General features: G+C 37.6%; 2 protein-coding genes across 5 annotated transcripts in view; both read right to left on the reverse strand.

The window, feature by feature from the left end:
* Window positions 1-13,702, reverse strand: part of tnpo1 (transportin 1) — a 35,563-nt gene extending 21,861 nt beyond the window's left edge. Inside the window, exons 1-4 of one of the 2 annotated variants that reach the window (XR_014606209.1) lie at window positions 13,320-13,696; window positions 10,750-10,825; window positions 8,715-8,864; window positions 5,640-5,746 (exon numbers count right to left, since the gene is read on the reverse strand). Coding sequence is in view for 1 of the 2 variants with exons in the window: in XM_084114399.1 (XP_083970525.1) it covers window positions 5,640-5,746; window positions 8,715-8,864; window positions 10,750-10,825; window positions 13,320-13,424 (438 nt within the window). In the remaining variant the exon portion in view is untranslated. Of the gene's footprint in view, window positions 1-5,639; window positions 5,747-8,714; window positions 8,865-10,749; window positions 10,826-13,319 lie in introns of both variants that reach the window. The other variant, XM_084114399.1, reaches the window with a different exon arrangement.
* A 1,986-nt stretch (window positions 13,703-15,688) lies between these two features.
* On the reverse strand, window positions 15,689-22,485 carry ptcd2 (pentatricopeptide repeat domain 2). 3 transcript variants are annotated; one of them, XR_014606413.1, is made up of 11 exons: window positions 22,338-22,485; window positions 21,755-21,847; window positions 21,110-21,239; window positions 19,439-19,556; window positions 19,248-19,326; window positions 18,853-18,944; window positions 18,262-18,375; window positions 17,944-18,018; window positions 17,765-17,878; window positions 16,142-16,639; window positions 15,689-15,992 (listed from the first exon to the last, which is right to left on the reverse strand). XR_014606413.1 is itself a non-coding variant. In XM_084115889.1 (10 exons), the coding sequence occupies exons 1-10, from the start codon at window positions 22,441-22,443 to the stop codon at window positions 16,415-16,417; spliced, it is 1,146 nt and encodes a 381-aa protein (XP_083972015.1). In that variant the 5' UTR covers window positions 22,444-22,485; the 3' UTR covers window positions 15,689-16,414. The 3 variants fall into 3 exon arrangements, 1 of the variants encoding a protein (XP_083972015.1); XR_014606414.1 differs by having other exon boundaries at window positions 15,689-16,000; XM_084115889.1 differs by having other exon boundaries at window positions 15,689-16,639.
* Window positions 22,486-23,414: the final 929 nt, after the last annotated feature.

The following is a 23,414-nucleotide window of genomic DNA, read 5'->3' on the forward strand; positions in this document are numbered from 1 at the left end:
AATTTGTCTTTAATTAGCCAATGGCTAGAAAATTGTTTGATTTCAGTTGTCTGTGATTGAGTTAGAAGCAAAAAATAAGTTTAGCGCAGATATAATCTCATTGCCTGCTGAGCTTTACGCACCGTCACTTGGCTGAGAGTGCCCTCTGTCGCTTTCTTTCACACTCACGCACTCAACGTGAGAGAAAGAGAGAGGCTTTTACACATGCCACGTAAAGAGAATTGACGAGCTAGATCTAAATGCAGGGCTCAACAAGAATGCTCAATGGCCAAGAGTTGACAGAACTGTCACTGTCCCGATCGGGGCCGTGCTGCATCGTCATGAAAGCTTATCATTTGCATATTTATAATTTTTGAGCCTTGCCAATTTAAACATTCAAGCGCAAGAAGACACGAAAGATAACTTGTGCGGGTCTGACAGAAAGCAAAGTCTGACAGGACGCAAATACTTTGAGCTCTTTCATGTCTTCTTGCACTTGAACTGACAATTTCACACAGATTTATGTCAAAATGCCCATCTTGCAAGTATCCTAGTAAACATAGTTGGTTATGTCTTATAGGGCTGGGAATCACTGGGTACTTCGCGATACGATATGATACGCGATACATTGTTCACGATACCGATAATATCACAATATGGCGATACTGTGATAATCGATATATTATCAGTAATAACTCACAATATATCATGTTTTAAGAAATAAAAAGATTTTTTTTTTTAATTAGGAAAATGAATCTCCATTTATTTTTTTGGATGAAACACAATAGGCTAACAAAAACAACTTGTGTCTTATCAGTTGCAACAAAACAGTCACAGTCAGACACTATTTTTGTTTTGCTGCAGATGATTTTTTTCACTCGGGAGAAATCGAGTGGAATCGGTGATGCTCGCATGGTCGCGGCTCGCAGCGTGTGAGAGGAATTACAAGCCGAGCCGAGCACGTTACGAGCACCTCCCAACCTCCCGATAATTTTTAAACATGTTTTTTCACCAGCTGTCCCCTATTGCCAAATCATACACAACCACGTCGATGGGGCTATACCTCAGTGGCAGCAACCATACAGCGTGCGCATACACTGTCACTGTCACGTCACACACACACACACTTTTCTCTCTCTCTCTCCATTCGCAACATTACGGTCTCTGTGTTTAGCGCGAAAGCCCACGTGATTGCTGCCGGCTCGGGATCAAATTCAAATTTATGTGATTGGCTTACGGGTTTACCCGTAAGCCAATCACATAACGTTTGGTTATGGTGCGTGTTATGCGCATGCTCAGCCGCATCTAACTTCCATGTAAACACATGTATGATGCGAAAACAAAACCATAGAGCGAAATACCGGAGTGAACATGGCTGTGAACGACTTTTGCAGATTATGTGAAGTAAATCTACGCATCCACGGTACAATCAGCGTCTACGTCACGGCTCTCAGCCCGCCCTCTGTTCGTTGATTGGCCGGCTGTTTTCAGGCCGGAGGAAAACGGGGAAAACGGTCGCTATTTCAGACTGAGTACAGAAGCGAAATGAAATTGAGCGGAAGTACGAAGTCTGACGTAGTCAGGCTAGCACTAGATGCTGCATTAGTGGAGAACAGCAGCATGTTTGCAGTCAAGGCTGAGAGGATGCTAACATTAGTACCTCAAGCGGTTAAAACAATGTGACAAAAACACACGAAAGCCCGACCCAATTATTAAATTTCACAATTGTTACCATCTATTTGCATTAGTTTATATCCAGCTGGTCGCTTTTATGCAATCGCTATGCAGTGAAGTTGCATATTTAAAGCTAGAGTCATGAGAAAGCAAACTGTATCGTCATGCAGCCAACAGAAACGTATAAACGAATCAGAAACACATTCGATTTTAGTTATTTTTTTATCGTCACTGTAATACATATTTTGTTATTTTCCTTAGATAATCATCAAGTGTTCTAAAATAGAAGCAAATAAATTGTGAGTAAACGTGTTAATTTCAGCACTATTTTCTGTGTTATGTTTGTTTTCATTCAGCATCCATTTAAAAAACTATCGGTGGATTAATCTGTTATCAGTCAGCATGGTCCAACCTAGTTAGCGTTATTGGTAAAATCCACTATTGGTCGACCTCTATTAGTAATTAGTGTGAAATGCACTAAACCAAGTCAATAAACTATGATTCAAAGGCCAGAAACATCTTAACCATGCCAACTAGATAACATGACATCTCTGGACGTTAAACCCATTACAGAGAGCAAAACCACTCTGCCCAAGCTAAATAAAGTCATCCCTGACATTCTGGAAATGTCTCTCAACTGCTTCAGACTTCATGTAGCAATATGAGTACCCACATGCCACAACCAAACTAGAAGATCACAGCGGTGGATGGATGCATTCTCCTTTTTACACACACACAGCTAGGTTGCCAGCTGCTTATTTTACTCCTTATGGTTCCTCAGAATTAAACCCATGACCTAGTTCAAAGTTTCTATAAGTAAAGTCAGTTCATCTTGGGCATCTATTTTCTATGCAAGTAATAGGCAGGCATTCAAGCACATCTACGTAAAGAGATAAAGATTGAAATCTCCAAAAGTGTTTATTTCGAGTGTGTCAATAATATATTTAAAACAAGAAATGCATTTTGACAGCAGCAGTATAATATATTTAGTTTCTTGAGCTTAAATCACGCTATATGCTGTAATTTCCAGGTGGATACAGTTAATGCACATTCAGGAGTAAATAAACTATTAAAAGGCACTTTCATTCCTGCTGCCTGCCACTATATTGAGCCTTAATATTTCTCCCATTCATTTATCTACACGTGGTTCGTCTCCTCCTCCCCCATATAATGTCTCTGGCATGGTGCTCAGCATAATCCAAGCAGTTGAGCTAGAGGAGCACATGCATGGCTGTGGGGGACTGGCTTATAGTTCTCTTACCCAGCATTTCATTGAAAGATAGCATGGGCATGTGAGAGAGTTTCCTCACAACTTGGTAACTTTGATGTAACTGCATCTTTCAGGCACATGCACACCACTAATTACAGAAGCATATTCAACATCAGGGTTCACCAATCTCGGTCCTGGAGGGCCGCTGTCCCTGCAGAGTTTAGCTCCAACCAGCTTCAACACACCTGTTTGAAAGTTTCTAGTATGCCTAGTGAGACCTTGATTAGCTGGTTCAGGTGTGTTTAATTGGGGTTGGAGCTAAACTCTGCAGGACAGCGGCCCTCCAGGACCGAGATTGGTGAACCCTGTTCTACATAGTCAGACCGCATGCTGCATCAGGATTTGCCAATCACTACAGGCAGAGGGTGTGACATTCCACACACACCCCAAGCAATGTAATGTGCATGTAATTTGACATAAAAAAAAAGAAAAAATATTTTTAATACAGCAATGAGTCTAGGTAAAACAGACTAACTAAAAGGGGTTTTTTTTCCCTAAAAAAATTAAATGTACACTACTGTTCAAGTTTGGGGTCGGTATAAATAATTTAATGTTTTTGAAAAAAAGTATTTTATGCTCAACAAGGCTGCATTTATCTAATCTAAAATACAATTTAAAATATTTTTTTTTGCATCATTGCTGAATAAAAGTAGTAATTCTTAAAAAGAAATCTTACTGACCTAAACGTTAAAAAAAAAAGAAAAAAAAAGTAATACATGTGGCATTCAAACATGCACCTATTTTGGTTTTTTTCTCAAAAATTATATTACCATCATGACAATTTAAGTGAAATCTGAATTGAATTGAATACATTAATTTCAGAATATTCTTGGTTATTCATTCATCCCCCTTCATGAGAAAATAGTTTGTACAATTTACAGTTAATGTCTATTTCTCTTTTTATGTTATAACACTTCAAAGCCATAAAACTTAGGCTAATTTACAGGTTTAAATTAGACATTCAATTTGATTTTTTAATGTGGACTCAGACTATTGAACAGCACTGTCATGTAGGAGAAGGACAGGAGAGTCTGAAAGTGTGCACAGTCTCCAAACGTGTCTATGATCAGTTGTGATCACATCTGATCTCCCCAGTAGAAAATAACTGGCCTCAATCTGTGCTAACAAGCCTGCTCAGCAAGTGTCTCGCAGTCGCACAGGGCAGAGCATTGTACTGCGAGTTCAGAGTCTCTTTGTTCATGTGTGTGGGTGTGTGACATACAATTTACTCAATTACTGCACGCAGGCACATAAAAGTACTATTTCGGGAGGACAAGTGTGGGTTCACCAGGGGTCATGGCCCTGTATGTCTGTATTTAGAACACAGAAGCTGGTCAAGCAAAGTTTACGAAGCATTTCCCTATATTAAAGGCCAAACCTCCAATATGCAAACTTAATCTATGCAACATCAAAGCAGAGATAGGTTTGTGTGCACATGGGTACATGTACACTGTTCTGACCTAATGCCAAAACTTCAGCTTCTTAGCCTTGAGTCCAGATGCTCAGGGCTCAAAGACTTTTACGTGTATGCATTAGCAAAACAAATTCGTCCAAAGGGATACTAATGTTATTGCATAGATAATGACAGTGGGGACTGAAACTCTAAATGTACGTATATATAATAATAGTTTTATTTATATATTTGCTATTACAAATTTATAAAAACAGATTGATCCAGTTCTAGCTTCTAAATGGTCAATATAGCATATAGAATATATGGTGCATACACATTCACACCATGTCGAATATCAATATTATTACCTAATAATTGCGAGAGGACATACCAACCAAATCAGGGTTTTAACTTGTCAAAATAATTAATATCCTTGTAGAACTTGTAATTACAAGTCAGAATCTCATGATTACGGTAATTATGACAGCGTGCCGTGAACGCACTAACACCAATAGTAGCAGATAAGACGTAAAACATCTGTTGACCATATCACTGCACGGCACCCATAGCGGATTGTTATTTTTGCTAAATAAAATTATAATGTTTTTGAATTATTATTAATTATGTACATGACCATACAAAAGTTTGAGGCCAGTAAGATGTGTTGATGTTTTCAAAAGAAGTCTCTTATGTTCACCAAGGCTGCATTTATTCAGAAATAGAAGATATTGTGAAATATTATTACAATTTGAAATAACTTTTCTATTAATAGTATTTTATAATGTAATTTATTCCTGTGATTGTAAAGCTGAATTTTCAGCATCATTACTCCAGTCTTCAGTGTCACATGATCCTTCGGAAATCATTCAAATATGCTGATTTGCTGCTCAAGAACACAACCATCCGAATAAGTTACTACAAAAATAAATATCTGTACACAAGCTTGAAACAATCTACAACAAAACATTAGAACCAAACACAGAGACCAATAACAAACCAACTAAATCAATGACAGATGTATAAATCCCACAGAGGGCAGTTTGATGATCACATTCCTTTCACATCATGAAGCCAAGCAGAGAAACCTCCCTGTGGAGAAATGCTGCAGTACATGTGTATCAGCAAACCTCAGATATACTGCTGAGAGCTTAGATCATGAAGCAATGAGCCACACTACAGGTTTAAATGAGAAGTCAGCAACATCCATCATCATACAGCTCCACTTAGAGGGACAAAGAGAGAAAGAAACAGATGATAATGAGAGAAACACGAGGAGGAGAGAAAGGAGTGCAGACAGCTTCAGAAAGAGTGTGTGTATCTTACTTCACAAGTGTTATAGTCCTCTGAGTCCAGCAGTAAACACAGTTTAGGTAGAAGCTCCGGCCAATTCTGTAACTCCCCTTTAGAGGCTATAGTTGTGATCAGAATACCTGAAGAACACAAACATATCCACATAATGCACCATTTACAGTAGACTAGACTGTATAGCATTTTAGAAAATGAATGGACAGTCTCTCATGTATGACGAGAGATGGCCATGGACTCACTAAGATCCGGACAAGACTTAAATTGTGATCAGACAGACAGACAGATAGACATATAGAGGTGGGTAGTAACGAAGTACATTTACTTGAGTATTTTTTTTTTGTGGAAAGTTTGTACTTTTAAGATTAGATTTAAATGTGGGTACTTTTACTTTAACTTGAGTACATTGATTCCTAATTAAAAAAAAAAAAGTACTTTTACTTTGTTACGCTGGGCGCTACTTTAATTTGATGCAATACATGTTAAGAAACGCGTAGTTTATTCCAAGCGTGCGGTCTCTTTTTTTCTGGGGCATGAGCGATGAATCACAAATGAATCACTCATTTGAGTCGATTCTGTTCAATGACTTGATCAAACAAGTTGGCAAAACTGTCTAAATTGGTCCGCTAATCAGTTTGAATGATGCATTCAGTTTCCTGCACGCACTGAATCGTCTGAACTGGTTTCTCACTCGAAGTCGTAATAGGAGATTAAGAGCTTTAAGCAAATCTGCAAATGCATCCTATTGCTTGCAAGTGATGAAGATCTTAATTAGTGGAAATTAGTCTGCATATGCTGTCTGTGAACGATTCCACAGGTAGAGCTATATTAGATTTCATTCCATTCAGGTAATACATTTTACAACCAAACAGATTATTATGCCACGATACCACTACTAGAAAGTATGACCAAGTATTACCAGTTTTTTGGACATACCTTAATTTATACATTAAATAAGCTACCATTGTTCACAGAGCATGAAATGAACACCCGCCAACCCGCAGTAATTTGTGTGTATTGCGCAGTGGCGGTCACCTGTTCGTCTTGAAAACGAACGCCTTTGCTTAGACACAGACACAGTTAACCAGTTTACACGCGCCTGCAGAAATATACATTTCGTTACATTGAGGAACAGACGGAAGAAGATCCATCAATGCGCATTTGATTGTTGTTTGTGTTCTGATGTTCAGTAGCGGTGATGAACGCGAGCACATGTGAAGAGTTTTAACTTTCTTCTCCATGTGGCTCTCTTTACATGCATCTGAACGCAAAACTCTGCATGTTCACTTTATTTCGACATTGTCTAATAATCCAAATGTAGTTGTACAAGTTATTTTTTTATACAAACCAAAGGACATGCAATGATTTTGGGGCTACAGATGATAGAAATAATGCTTGTCTATTCTGTGTTTGTTGCAAAGATAGCCCATCTAATTATGATACTAATTATCATTTAAATTAAATGCCTAATAAAATTAAATATCTAAATAATAACGTAGATAGATAGATAGATAGATAGATAGATAGATAGATAGATAGATAGATAGATAGATAGATAGATAGATAGATAGATAGATAGATAGATAGATAGATAGATATGCGTTCAAATTATACTCAAATAATTAATATACAGTAGTGGCCAAAAGTCATGTCTGGCCTCGGATTGACATCTTCACCCTTTATTCAAAATTAGGCTATTACAAATGTGTTGAAGATTTAAGCATATTGTGTAGTTGTGCTTGGAATATTTTTTTATCATTATTTGTGATCGCAATGAAATATGCCAAATTTTTGGTCAGACTGTTATACGAACACATGCAAAAAAAGAGAACCAACAAAATAACTAATAACTAATAACTAATTATGTTGTCAATGCATGCTTTTTCCTGTGAGCTTATTTGTTTTTCTATGCATTTTCTTTTTTGCATAGTAAAATAAAACCTGTAGCTGTAAATAATTTTGTCAGATAAATTCCTTAACCAAGTTTAGTGTTTTGTACTTCTCATTTTTAAATATTTTACAAAAATAAATACTTTACCCTTATATCGTGATTGTTTAATCGAACTTGTAGGGTCATTAAAAACAAATATCTCCTGCAAATATCACTTTTGGCCATTACTGTATTCATCAATGTGTGGGAAAACATTCATAAAAGACAAATTTCAAACCAAATAAACAAGTAAAGTAGGAATTATATATTTCATGTTGCTTTGCAAGATGCTGGGTAACCATAGAAACACAGCACTGCATATACCTCTTCACAGTCTAATCACAATCACAAAAAGCAGCTAATTCAGACACATTGTGTCAGGCAGGCTACGTTCACACTGTCAGTCCAAATCCGATTATTTGTGTATCCAATTGGAATCTGATCAAAAATGATTGACCGTCCACACTGTGTATCGCAACTGTTCTGATCCGATTTGTGTGCCCATGCCAATCTTTCGTTTTCCGGAATATCTGCATTGGATTCTATGGCAATGACGTTGCTAGGTATACGCAATAGAGATGTTGTTTTATTTCCACAATGTGTAGCGGCTGGCTGGACTACTGTGTCTTCTGAGGCAGCGGCAGAACCGTAGGAGGCTGGTATGAGCAGCTTTACTCCATGTTGACGTCTCCGCCAACGAAACGTCTCCATTATTTTGTCATTTTCTGCTCGTCTGGCACTTTGCAACAACACACCCTTGTTTCAGCAGCGACTTTCAACATGTTTTCAACATGTTTCCTATAACAACGTCTATACGTGTTATACATCCTATACGTGCTGTCAAAATGTCACATAAACCATGCAAAATGTCAGACTGAAATGGATTTCCAGAAATGTAATTGAATATGATTTCAAACCATATATGAATGCAGCTTGAAGCGGATTTCATGTGATTTTTTGCCATTCACACTTCACACTCGGATTCCAATCGGATACGCACAAAAATCGGATTTGTACCACGTAGTCAATAAAAAAAATCTTATATCAAGACAAACAACACAAAGCTATACACAGACCCCTAAGGCATAATATTGTTCACATTATGACGGCAAAAGCTTTGGCTCAGAGCCAGATAAATAAAAGTTCTGTCGGTCCATACTCACCCACTGTGGCTCTGATGAGCGGTGAAGAGTCTCCAATGTTCTGCAGACACTCATTTTTGATGAAGTCAGACACGCCGTTTGGGAAGTTCTGGTAATGGGCCTTAACATTGTTCTTCAAAATTAGGCCACTGAGAGAGCGAGTAGGCTCATCTATGAGAAAGAAAGGATGAAAAGCATTACTTTCAGATTGGGTGGAAAAAACAGCCCTCGGTAAAGGCCAAGATTAGAATTAAAGGAAAGAAAGACACAAACAACTGCAGGGATAAACTGTAATAAATCTTCATATTATAAGAATGCATGTATTATTACAAATTTAAAACATAAAACAAAAACGTGGCTTAAAGGGATAGTTTACCCAAAAATGAAAATTAGCCCATGATTTACTCACCTTCAAGTCATCCTAGGTGTACATGACATTCTTCTTTCAGACGAATACAATCGGAGTTATATTAAAAAATATCCTGGCTCTTCCAAGCTTTATAATTGCAGTGAATGACCGTTTCTGTTTTGAGGTCCATCAAAGTGCATCTATCCATCATAAAAGTGCTACACACTGCTTTGAGGGGTTAATAAAGGCCTTCTGAAGCGAAGCAATGAGTTTTTGTAAGAAAAATATCCATATTTAACATGTTACAAAGTAAAATTATAGCTTCCGGCCATACGCAGTCTACTTACACCTAAAGCGCAACTTGCGTAACTTGTGACGTCAGAAGTAGCGTAGTGCGCGTCATGGCGTAGCGTAAATATCAGCAGTACGTCGCATTACTCGCATAAGTTGTGTTTTAGGCTTCCGTATGTTCGTTTGGCCGGAAGCTAGATATTTTACATTTAATAAAGTTTTAAATATGGATATTTTTCTTACAAAAACTCATCGCTTCACTTCAGAAGGCCTTTATTAACCCCCGCAGTCGTGTGGAGCACTTTTATGATGGATAGATGCTCTTTGATGGACTTCAAAACAGAAACGGCCATTCACTGTCATTATAAAGCTTGGAAGAGCCAGGACATTTTTTAATATAACTCCGATTGTATTCGTCTGAAAGAAGAATGTCATGTACACCTAGGATGACTTGAGAGGGTGAGTAAATCATGGGCTAATTTTCATTTTTGGGGGAACGATCCCTTTAAAAATTCAAATAATTAAAACGCACTGCGCGGATACTTAATAAAGAAGTGCCTTCGGTTTTGAAATAATACAATACCATATAATATAATAAATATACAAATATTTTATTTTTAATTGTTTAAAATAAACAAAACTACAGCCCACACTGAAAAATCCAAACTGTTGAGCCAACTGGTTGGGTGGATGTTTAATTAAGGACCTTCTGTTTTATATTATATTATATCAAATTATTTTGACACTTTGACAAAAATATGTCGCTTAAAATAAAAAGTTAATAAATTGTCTTTAAAATAAAACTACAGCTCACACTAAAAAAAACCTTATTGTTCAGCTCTGAGCTGGTTTGGTAGATGCTTAATAAAGAACCTTCTGTTTTTAAATGGACCTTGGGCTAATTCAGGAAAAAGAGGGAGAAACCTTGGCAGATGAACTTGTGTCGTTTCAAAACATGCTCTGTGACCTGGGGCTTGACGGAGGACACAGATTCAAAAGGTCAGTGCAGCTAAGCTCCCAGTGCACTTGACAGATTACCACTGACCTGAAGTCACACCAGCTATAAAGACACTGGCTTCAGAAGACACTACAGAGACTAAACACCACCTAGAAATGAGCTGCATTCTGCCTGACTCAACTCCCTTCCAGAAACAGCAATATAAGTCATATGCTACACAACCTGTCATGGCAAACCTCATAAACAGCAACAACCACACTGCAGACTGACAAAAGATAATTTCCTGCAACTACTAGCAGTGCCTCTCATCACACAATGTGCCTACGTAAAAATCAAAAACTTATAGGCTTTCAAATGAACATGACACATATCTATCCAGATGCTTGACTCTCACATCCCAAATCAAAATTATAAATCAAGCATAATACAATAAGTTAATGTTAACATGCACATCTTACCTTCCGTCTTTAGCTTTGTGAGCACAAATATTAGGTAGTTGTTGAAGTCCGGGTATTGATTGAGCTGCTCAAGTTTCTGTGGTGAACATTAAGGAAAGACATCCAGACCACAGAGACAGAGGATAATGCAAACAGCAGGGGAAATGTGCATCAGTGCACGTACTTTATGGACTAACCACATGCTGTTTACAGTGGATGGATGATTGCATCAATGAATGAACCTATGAATATATGAGCAAATGGTTAATACGCAAATGATGTGTGAATATAATTTAACATTGAGTAAAAATTACTTGTATAAATAAAATAAAATATAATTGGGACAAAAGGCAATTAAAAATGAGCTAATTTAAAATAATAATAAAAACACACAAACATCATTGAGAAGCCTTTACAAACATTACAAAATGAAAATAATACAAAATAATTCAGTAAGTCTGCTATCATCTGAGATAATTCTGTAGATCAGGGCTGGGCTGGCTAGGGAAAAGGAGCCAACTTGGCATGCCAATTTTGCAAATGGAGCTTGAGGTAAGTAGTTTTAAGTTTTAGTACCATGTCACGTTGATCAATACACCATTTCATGTCACATTTTTATTAGCTAGTCAGTAGACGTAGGTTGTAGCAGCAAACACACTGTGAGATGATCATGCTAGAGACTATCTTTGGTCGCAAGACCGTGACAACGGGCATCTTTTAACCTCTCTCACCGTACGGCGCAGGACCACCGTTTAGGAGCCACGACCACAGAAATTTGCATGATTGGTCATCTTTAATCTGGGACACCCCAAAATGGTACAATGTGTACCGGGCATTAGCTTGTTCAGGTGTGTTTGATTCGGGTTGGAACTAAACTCTGCAGCACTCCAGGACACTCGTGGCCCATCGCTGGTGTAGAAAGTGCATAGTAAAGGGGAGTCCAATCCTACTCCTTGAGGGCAACTGTCCTGCAAAGTTGAGCTCCAACCCCAATTAATCACACCTGAACCAGTGTAACCGGAATTCGAACTGGAGTCTCTAGTGTGGGAGGCGGGCACACAAAAAAGGACGCTAAAGACAGGCCTACGTCCGTTACACCAGCTAATCAAGATGTTATAGGCATACTAGAAACTTCCAGACAGGTGTGTTGAAGCAAATTGGAGCTAAACTCTACAGGACAGTGGCCCTCCAGAACCGGGTTCGGACACCTGTGGCATAGAAGAACTAACTCAGGGCCATAGATATATGGCCACAGCTTCCATTTAAAGAAAAAGCTTAAAGGGATAGTTCACCCAAAAATTATTTATCATCCATTTTTCCAAACCTGTATGACTTTCTTTCTTCTGTGGAACATAAATGAAAATATTTCGAGCAATGCCTTTTTTTTCTTTTCTTCCATATAATGGAAATCAATGGTCACCAAAACTGTTTGGTTACCATTTTTTTCTGTTTCTAGCTAATTTGTATCCAAATAATGTATCTAGTTTTTACGTACTGGCAATTAAGCAAAAATATATGACACGTATTTATATAACTGGATATATTTGTTGTGACATTCATTTTACCTGAAATTTTGAAAATTGTCTTTGACATTTAAAAGCTTAAAATGTCATAAAGGATTTTTAGTATAGCATTTGTATAGCGTTCTGATGGACAAAAGACTATGCATAATTGGCTAGATGAAGGGGTGTCACAGTTCACACACTGACACATCTTGCTCACTTCTCTCCCCATGTGAAATAAAGGCTGAAACATCTCCAATGTCAGATGTCTTTGTCTGAGCTGCATCCGATTATGTGACAGAAAATCGTGATAATACTCTCGCCACTGCAGATGGAGGTCCGTCTAATCTGCGTCTCATAACAGTGAGCTGCCTACCTAGACAACATTTCAGTTTGAAGTGTTGCAAACGCTCCTATGATGCCCAAAATTGCTGTAAAACATATGTTTTGCGCACAACCCTAGCGTTTATTAGATAAGATGATTGTTTGAAATGAATCTCAAATGAGTTTGTTTCAGCTAAACACGGCACTGCTCTAAAGCATAAAGGGATAGTTCACGCAGAAATGAAAATTCAGTCATCATTTACGTACCCCAATGTCTTTAAACCATTGAGACATTTTTTTTTTTCTTCAGTGGGACCGACGTAACATTAAATGAAGATATTTTAAGGAATGTTGATACCGATTTTGGTGACCACTGACTTCCATTGTACGAAAGAAAAAGAAAAAAAACAGGCGTTTCTCAAAATTTCTTCATTTATGTTCCATACAACAAAATCATACATTTTTTGAATAACGAGAGGGTGAGGCTGATGGCAGATGTTCGTTTTTGGGTGAACTAACGCTACCCCTTTAACTTAAACACTCCCCGACTTACAGCTAACGTTATACACCTGCTGACACCATCCAGTCACCATCCAAATCTACAGATAAAATATAAACAAACCAAATGACTAACTGCGTGTCTTTCAAATCCCAAGCACTACCTAACGTGTGAGCTAATCACAGGCCAACTCCTCCTGACCTCCGCCATCCCCTCGTTCGCCCGACATCCTCCAGCACTCTGTTTTACAGTGAGGTAAAGGATACTTGTTGGACGGATCGTTGCGTTGATGTGTCCGGGGACTGTGATTCCTTGAGCAGCTGTAGGATCTGCTGAAGTCCCTGCTCGTCGGGTTTCCACTGGCACTCCATCTTGTATGTCTGGAGTCTCTCTCTCTCTCTCTCTCTCTCTGTGCGTGTGTGTATGTGTGTGTAGGCGCACAGATCTACACCCTTTCACATCAAATAACGGCCTCCACCTTGACCTTCAGCTTCAAGACCGGCTGTTATCGAGCGGAAGATGAGGTCTCCGCGAGAGTTTACAGTGGATGGACCCGTGTGAAATGAGCGTGTTTCGCGGGCGTTGGGTGGTGACGCTAGGCTAGCTTACATACATGGACTCAGTCTGGTCCGGATCACCGCACATCGACAGCGATAAGCCTCTGTGCGGCGCACTGCCTGGGTCCTAGCGCTCGTCGAGTCGCTGTACAGGATTTGGCAGGGAAACCCTAAAATTGACCCCCAAATAACTTCGTTTCAGGCCCGGCTGGCGGTAGTCGGTAGAGCATGAGACTCTTAATCTCAGGGTCGTGGGTTCGAGCCCCACGTTGGGCGAATTATTTATTTACAGTTGCATCATTGTTCTGTGTACAATTAAACTAACTTAGACGAAACAAAATAAACATGCTATATAAACATAAAAAAAATAAGTATAGCTAAAAAATGAGAACTCTTTGCATGAGGGTGAGTAAATGATGACAGAATTTACTTTTTTGTTGCACTAAGTTATATACTGAAGAGACTTGAATTAACTGAAAAACTTGAAAGTTTTTATCCAAAGTGATTTAACGTTAGATGAGCAATATTACATTACCTGCATCTTGCTGATATTCTTCAGGTCATCTTATATTCAGTCATAATAACAAAATCAGTTTGAATGTCCGCTGAGAAAAGCGATATCTTTTTCTTTGTCCTTTTAACAGTTGAGGGGATTTACAACCTTGTTTCAGCCCCTTTCAATATAAAAGTCTTTGCTCCTGACCATAGCTCCTGTCTGACCCCTGACTGACTCGTAAAGATATTTGCTGCCATCTAAAGGTGTAATAATGTAACTTTCACTGAAGTCGAAATCACAATCACTATGGAGCGTCTCAATACTAAATACGGCATGTTATTTATACAATATTATTTATTGAAAAATAATATTTAAATAAACAATATTAGCCATTATAAAAGTATAAGTTTGTACAATAGCAAAAAAAAACAAGCAAACAGTTCAGTTAAAAAGTATAAAAGCACCGCTAGTTATAGAACAGAATTTCAGTTAAATATGAAGCTATGAAACTTAACTTTGCCCTTGGCCAAATCGATTTGCTCTTGAACAAGTAATAGATTCATAACACCAAAGATTGCCCGCTTGATATACCCAAAATTAATTACCTCACCTCATGTTTAAACTACCGGTATGTACATAAGGGCCAGCTGCAAATTCCTGAAGGACTGGCCGAGATAAAGCTGTTCACTTCACGCAGGTACATGAGCGCTGAACAACCGTTGACGGTCTGGAGCTCACAGAAATCGTCTAAACAAGTATGCGCTATGTTTATATATAAGTTGCATATTTGATGTCTAAATAACTACATTCTCACCTAAAAAAAAACTTCTTAAAACTACATTACACAATAAAAGTAGTATTTGTAAAATGATGGTGGTTTGCCACGACGCTCTCTGTGAGAAATATTGCAAGCGGAGCGATACAATCGGTGAAACGGTTAGAGTGCTGATTCTGGAGGGAAATCGCACGGCTGGAAAAGGCTCTCAGCCAATCAGTTTCGAGAACCAGAGAGAGAACTGTTGTATAAAAATGAAAACAAAACCAATATATTCATCAAAGGGAGACCGTAATATAAGAAGTGTTGTGATTGTGAACAATGTCACATAATATGGGACAAAATGACCACGAAGATCTAAAAAGTGCCATTTCATAAAATGCAAAACTTAACTCGGGAACACTTTATTTTGATGGTCCCTTAACATTCTGTTGACTATGAGTAACTTTGCTACTTCATGTCAACAAACTCTCATTAGAGCAGTAAACTGTCTGCTTAATATCTGCTAACTCTTTGTGATGCTCCTCCGACAGCATTCCACTGACTATAAGTAACTTTGTAACTACGTCAACTTATTCTAACCATAAACCTACCAGTCTACTAATACTCTACTAACACTCTGAGTTAGTAGCCATGTAGGGGCAACATTACTTAGAATGTGTTAAAGGGACCATCAAAATAAAGTGAAACCCTTAGCTCTTGACTTCATGTCCGTGAGAGTTGAGCAAATCTCACTTCATCACAAACCACAATTTCAGAATTTGATTGACTTAAATATAGAATTTTAAATAAAAATAAAAAACCTGATTATTTGCCCATTTCTGTTTTTATTCAAATATCAACTGGGGAAACACATTCAAGGCAGTCACATCTTATGAGCATTTTGATAAACTCAGGATCTGGACAGCCAAAGTATTCAAACCCTTAATCAATACTATCACATTAAAAATAAAATATGAAACATCAACCGGCCATTTCTCTTCCAGCAGAACATCTTGCTTCTCTGTTTTGTTTAGAAGACATACAGCAACACTTTTTTTAAATAGCATTTATCAACACTTTAAAGTGTTGTATGTTGCAGGTTAAAGGGATGGTTCGGAGTAAAATCAACCTAGGGTCCTTTGCACCATGACATCGAGCCAAACACCCCCCAGAAGCCTTTTTTCCCTTGGTTTGCACATTGTCATGGTGCAAAGGACCCTAGGTTGATTTTACTCCGAACCATCCTTCTAAGAGGGTTGAAAAATAAAGAGGGTTCACAGTTATCACCTGATTGCTTCTCTATTCACATTTCCCAAAAAGGAATACAAAAACGCACACGATACCAAATTAGAGGAACATCATTAAAGTGATTAAACTTCTTACTTGATTTCAACAACTCAAGGCAACAGTAACTGGCTTAAAACAGCAGGAGGTAGATGATGCCAAATACTGAGCTTGAATGGGCTGTGTCTACGGTGTGTGCAGATCAAGGATACCCCTTCACTCTCGTAATATAATATTCTAAAGCTGAGAGTCTTGAACTCACTGGATTCACTCTAACAGTAGTGCAGACTGCAAAGGTTTAAAAGTCCTTCGGCTGATCTTTCTTTCCTGCTCCAATATTCCCAGAGGCCTCGGCTTTCTAGAGGGACTGTGACACAAGATCTCATCAAGGGTCTGTTTGGTGATCTGACCGGCCTCCTCTAACTGTCTCACCACCCGCTCCACGTGTCCCTGCCACAGCCCATCAGCACTCTTCTTCCTCAATTCATTAACCTGAGAGAGCAGAGAGGAGAGAGAGAGAGACGAAAATTGGAGAGGAAACACACAAAACACGTTTTATAACCTGTTCTGGTTTAATTTATTTAAATGCTTTTAATACAAGAGGTGTTTGGCTTTTTTTTATAAATTGAGGATCTGGGCTCAGTTGCAACAAAGCAAAGTGTACCCTTAGTGAAACATTGGTTGTGAGAAAAAAAACAAAAAAAAAACAAGGGTCCACTTAAGGTACCTCAAGGTCATTAATAAGTATTTCCCCTTAATTGCTTAAGTGTTCCCTTAAGTTCTGTTATGGGTTGCAACAAAGTGCTTAGTGACCATTTCACCCTCAAAAAATGAAGGGACCAAAACACGTGCCAATGGCTGTGCCTTCAGTTATTTCCCTAACTCAAATACTGTAATACAGCTGTACAACTGAAGTAAAGGTAAATGTTTTGTTCATGGGAGATGTCGTAAGTATAAAGTTGCTTCTCCATTGCCGTGTTTTGCCAGAAACTATCGGAAAACAATTAGTGTAAACACTTAGGTAAGGATGACTTAAGACGATTGTTGCAACGCTCTTCAAGAAATCCCTTGCCTCAGGGATTTTTTCCTCCGTAGGGATACCCTTACTTTTTCATGCAACCGGGCCCAGAGGTTCCATGTTTGTTTTTATATACATTTTTTGTACACTCTCGACTGAATTTGAATGTTTATCATGATCTTAAAACCATTTTTCTTATATGCTTAAATTTAGCTTTGTAGCAAATATACAATAATGTTCAAAAGTTTGGGATCGGTAAGAGTCTTTTAGGTTTTTGAAAAATCTCACATACTGTGAAGTAATACAATATAATCAAATTTATTGTTTTAAGGAATTTTGAATTGGACCAGAATGTAAAAAGAAAAAAATACCACAAGTGCCTAGCAGTAAGGGAATCTCGTAATGTTTAAAATGCACCTCTGAACAGAATGACATGACTGTGCAGAGTTAGCACAGTTAGTTTTGATTTATAATTCCACTGCATAATTCCATTTGTTTCATAGTTTTGATGATTTTACTTTTACTCTTAAATGAAATAGTCACGGTGAATGAGTAACAATAATAAAGAAAAAGTATTGTAGGTGTGTAGCTGATCTCACCACTTCCTGGGAGAACTCCGTTTTCTTCACAAACACTGGAGTCTTTGACACTTGGGCTTCTGCGAGGGCGGCGATTGCCTCTTTCATGGACCCTTTCATAGCCAATATGAGAACCTAGAAACAGAGCAGTTACACATATGCAAGCTCTCTTTCAAAGACTGATTTAAACACACACTTACTCTCAGGTTCTGGCATGGCCGACTGTGCGTGCTCATGATCTGCGAGTAGAATGTCTGGGCTCTCTCTATGTCATTCTACAACATACATCAATGAAAAATAAACACTTCACAAGTTGATCAAATTAGGATTCACTGTTAATATATCAAAAGATGCAACATCGTCTGTGATTCAATTACAATTTCACAACATCTGAATGCTATTTAACTACTAAAATTTGATATTACACCCACCCAGTTAATTTGTATGGCATTACATAAAATACGAGAAAGATGTATCCTTTCATTTTAAATTGGATATTGACATTTTAATCATCTTACCTGTTTGAGAGCAAGTGCAGTTGCAAAGCAATAGGCATGTCGAGGGATGAGATTGCCTTTTGTCTGACCTTCTTCCAACAGGGACAAACAGATATGATACGACTTTGAGGTGTTCTGCCAATTCCAAGGTACAAAAACACGTGTACACGGTTTATAAATGACATCTATAAAAATCTGTTGTACTTGCATAACTTAAAACTACAGTGAGAAATTAATGCTAAAAAAAAACAAGCCACAAGACGGTTACTCATTGTACCCGTTATTGTTCTGTATGTGCTGAAAATACCGTTGGTCTTTTCTGGGATTATAGTAATTCATTGGTGATCCTTAGGCCCGGTTTCAAAAACAGGGCTGAGACTAAGCCAGGATTAGGCCTTAGTTCAATTAGGGCATTTAAGTATTACAGGTGTGCATCTTGAGACAAAACAATGGCACTGACATATTTTAAGATATGTCAGTGCATGTTGCTTTCAGTTAAAACAGCTCAAACGTGCATTTTAGTCTGGGTCTAGCTTTAGACTGGTCTGCGAAAACCGGGGATAGATGTTTTTAATACAAAGCATACAATACTTGCTTCTACACTGTCTTTACCAGTTTATAACAAGTAGCAAAGGCTAGCATGAAGGTTTCCTTGTTGAACGGCACTCCTTGTTTTTTCATTTCTCCCACCAGCTCCAGGCCACCTGTGAGAACACGATCAGTCATCCACTGAAACCATGGCAACAACAGATAGACTTCTTTGCATTTTTGCAGATAGGAAGCTGTACCGATGAAGGATTTGTTTGTGGTGATTAATTAATTCCCTCAAAAATCTCAGATAAGCATTTGTCTCACTGGCTTTTCAAATACGAGACATTTCAGTTCTTTATTTTATCTAACACATTTTTAAGCCATCAGGAAAGGCAACCAGAGCACAATACAATTATCTGATTGATCGTGAAGTTTCATTCTTCACGAGAATAGATAGATAAGATGAAGAAACTTACTTTCGAAGCACTGTTTAGTGAAAAGTATGTCAATGGCAATATTAAAGGATGTAGAGTCTGGAAAGAACCCTTTGAGAGCCTAAGCAAGAAAAAGAAAATGTCAAATCTCACTACAATCCATCCACTACTACATGGTCATCCAGTAAACAGAATTGCTTTTGCACAATGTGTAGGTGCTCATTTTCACCTACTGGATCTGTCAGAGTTGTGGCTGCCAGCTCCTCTAAACCCAGCTCATAACATAACCTCATGAAAAGAGGCCCAAACTTGAATTCCCCAAATGGCACGTTACGATTCTCTTTATGGTACCTGGAATGGACATAAATAAAAAGAGAACAGTGTTAAAGGGTTAGTTCACCCAAAACTTTCTGTCCCCCATTAACTGACACTTTAACATTTCAAAAAGTTAATAAAGAGATTGTAAAACGAATCCATATGATTTTGGCGGTTTATTTAAAATTTTCTGATACATTTTCTGAACAAAGCTTAAATTTAATCTGTTCATTATATAAAGCAATCGAGTCTCTTCAGAAAATTTGGACTAAACCGCTAAATTCATATGGATTCGTTTTACGGTCTCTTTATGAACTTTTTGAAGCGTCAAAGTGGTAGTTGCGCAGCTGTCAATGGAGGGACAGAAAACTCTCATATTTCATCAAAAATATCTTCAATTGTGTTCGGAAGATGAACAGGTTTGGAACAATATGAGGGTGAGTAAATGATGACAGAATTTTCATTTTTGGGTGAACTAACCCAGAAAAATATTAAATATTAGAAAAAAAATTAAGATGAATGTTATGCTGAATGCAACTAAAACACCATAAATTTGCTTCTTGGGTAAACATACACTACCATTAAAATGTTTGGGTCAGTAAGCTTTTTATTTTATTTTTCAAATAAATCAAGACTTTTATTTAGCAAGGATACATTAAATTGATCAAAAGTGACAGGAAAGGCAAATAAGATTACATTTTAATTCAAATTATATTTATATTAATTTATATTAAAATATAAAAGTTAATAGAAAACAATAATTAATGATAACAACAGTATTGTAGCTAATCACAGTTTTACTGTATTTGTGATCAAATATATGCAGCCTTGGTGACCATTAGAGACTTTAGAGAAAAACAGCATCTTACCATACCCAAACACAGTAGTGTAAACATCCTTGTAATATACAGCGGGGAAAATAAGTATTGAACACGTCATCATTTTTCTCAGTAAATATATTTCCAAAGGTGCTATTGACATGAAATTTTCACCAGATGTTGGTAACAACCCAAGTAAGCCATACATACAAAGAAACAAACAAAAATAAGTTCAGAAATTAAGTTATGTGTAATAATGTGAAATGACACAGGGAAAAAGTATTGAACACATGAAGAAAGGGAGGCGCAAAAAGGCATGGAAAGCCAAGACAACTGCTGAAAACTTACAGTAATTAAAAAGCAATCCAGCCCCGTCAGTGGAAATTAATAACAGCTGGTTCAGTCCCAAATGATGGCCTACAAAAAGGTCTCATTGCCAAGGTGTCACACAAGACACATCTCATGATGGGTAAAAGCAAAGAGCTGTCTCAAGACCTTCGCAACCTAATTGTTGCAAAACATAATGATGGCATTGGTTATAGGCGCCATTCTAAGCTTCTGAATGGTCCAGTGAGCACTTTTGGGGCCATAATACGGTAGTGGAAAGACAATAATTTCACCATAAATTTGCCTCGACCAGTGCTCCTCGCAAGATTTCTGATAGAGGAGTGAAAAGAATAATCAGAAGAGTGTTCAAGAATGATGACGTGTTCAATACTTATTTTCCCCGCTGTAAGCCATATCTATAAGGAATAACTGATGCAATTTTACCTGTAAATGGCATTTCTTGCCATAATAACATCTTCAGCAGACTGGCATAAATGCAGAAGCATTTTCAATTCATCCTTTAAAATTAGCTCATTTTTCTCTATTTTCTGATGTACTTTATCAAAATAATAACCTGTAAAAAAAAAAACAAGTGACATTCAGAACAAGGGAGAAAATTACGTTTCAGTTCTGAGTGTTAAAGGTGCACTCAGTCACTTGTGTTTATGTTGTGCTGGCCAATACAACAGTTGAGGACATGTGATGCATGAATATTGTAATAGCATTAAGCATAAACTCAGGTTTAAATGATCAATGCCATTGTAGAAATTCACTACTGATTCATTAACTCATTAATTAATTTTTTTTTTTTAAAACAAATAGTAGTACTAAGATGGTCATGCAATCTCATGTCGGCCCCATGAGGCCACCCACTTTCATGTTAAATAAAACAGCTTTTGATGACATGACTGCAGTCTGACATTCAATCTTATGTGGGTGTAAATGTTTTTAAACATTTTTTTTAAGTTCTATTAATTTCTTTATGTGTATAACTTTTTAATGAGACAAATATGACTGAGTGCACCTCTGAAGTAATGAAACACCAGAAAGTGGTACCAAGTTATTTAAATCAAGCCAAATGACGCATGCCTTTTGATCCTGAGACTCGGTGGGCAACAGCAAGTTTCTTCTGCTGAAAATCCTGCAGCTTCACCACATCTTCAGACAAGAGATGACGTTTGGCTGAAAAGAGTGTTTGTAAACACAATCAGTTTCTCATCTACTGTCTGAAAACCCAAATATTAAAATGTGTCAGTAGGACTGACATTTATTGACCACCTTCATCACATTTAAACCCAGATCAAAAAATTAAACCAGATAGTTTAGTTATTAGAGGGTTTTGGGCACTTTTCACCTAACTTAGTCTGACTGGGAAACAAACCATCTTGGATGTTTTTCCAACATTAATAAAACACGGACAGAAAAATGTAAATAAAAAACGACAGTCCAGTAAACAAAAAGTGACAATTCTTCAATGCGGAGACAACAGTGCTGTATTACCAATCACGTCAATATTCTCCTCTAAGTTAGGCTACTCTGCGGTGTGTTTGTGTGTGTGTAAGCTCTACTAACTTACGCCTCAATGACATTGGCCTTGACTTTTAGAGCCACTTTCTATGGTATGTTCTCATTGTCTAAAGACAGAATAAATACAGCGTTATACGCATATTACCTCCATGCCGACATTTTAAACAGTCTGACTGTAGGGCTCCTGCTGCTGTTCTGCTCGCCTCGGTCAGTATAATACGAGCACAGGCGTTCAGTCCTCGCAACGCCATGTCTGCCTGAACTCACGCGCAGTCAGTCACATAGTGCAATTTCTATGCGAATAATTATTTCAGCAGGTAAAATTATTTAGATGTATTAGTTGAACAACACATATTAGAATAAAATATTTAAAGTACATTAAGAACATTATCTATCATTTGCAATACAAATAATAATAATAATAAAAACCATTTACTAAACCTGAGAACACCCCCGTTGAAGGTCGAAATGGAACATTCCAATGTGGCGTTCTCCTGTTAACCCGGTATGTTTACTATGTATTATTGTTTTTCATAAAATATTAATTCAAATATTAATTCAGAAAATATTGAGATTGTGACTGTGAAGGCACTTATTTTAATAGTGGTTTAAACACTTTGGATTATCTGTGCTGGTAAACAACACGCTACATTACAGCTAGACCTGCAAGCCATATTTTACCCCTTATATTCAAAAGTTTGAATCAGCAGATGGCGCTGTTGATCACAGACGAAACACTCTTTGGGATAATTATTCTATTTAAATGGAGGAATACAGAACTATTGTTTTCGAATTAAATAAACAAAGCCAATAGCAAGTTTGGCGAAGACAAACAAATTATTAATTGACTAACAAATACTGTCTTGTCTCTTCTCTGCTAAAAACAGCATAGCAGGTCAGATTTGAGCAGATCTCCCTGAAAAGTTCACCAATAGAGAAGAGACCAGCTTCACTAGGCTGTGAGACTGGCTAAAACTGGTATTGTAGGCTGGTTTAAACATTTTTCAGCATTTCTAGGACTGATTTATTACTCAATTGCAAGTTAAAATGACTGACAAGTAGCCTATTTTGACTATCCCTGATTGATTATGTTTCAGTGGTTGCTTTAAATGATCATTGCTAGTTGGAGGTTGTGATAAGCCATTGGTTTCCCTAGATACACTTAGTAGAGTCTTTCTGTCTGTAGTGATGCTGTTTTGTATTGTTAAAAAAGAGAGGAGCT

This window comes from Abramis brama (genome assembly GCF_963993115.1).
Source record: "Abramis brama genome assembly, chromosome: 5".
In the NCBI taxonomy this organism is placed as follows: Eukaryota; Metazoa; Chordata; class Actinopteri; order Cypriniformes; family Leuciscidae; genus Abramis; species Abramis brama.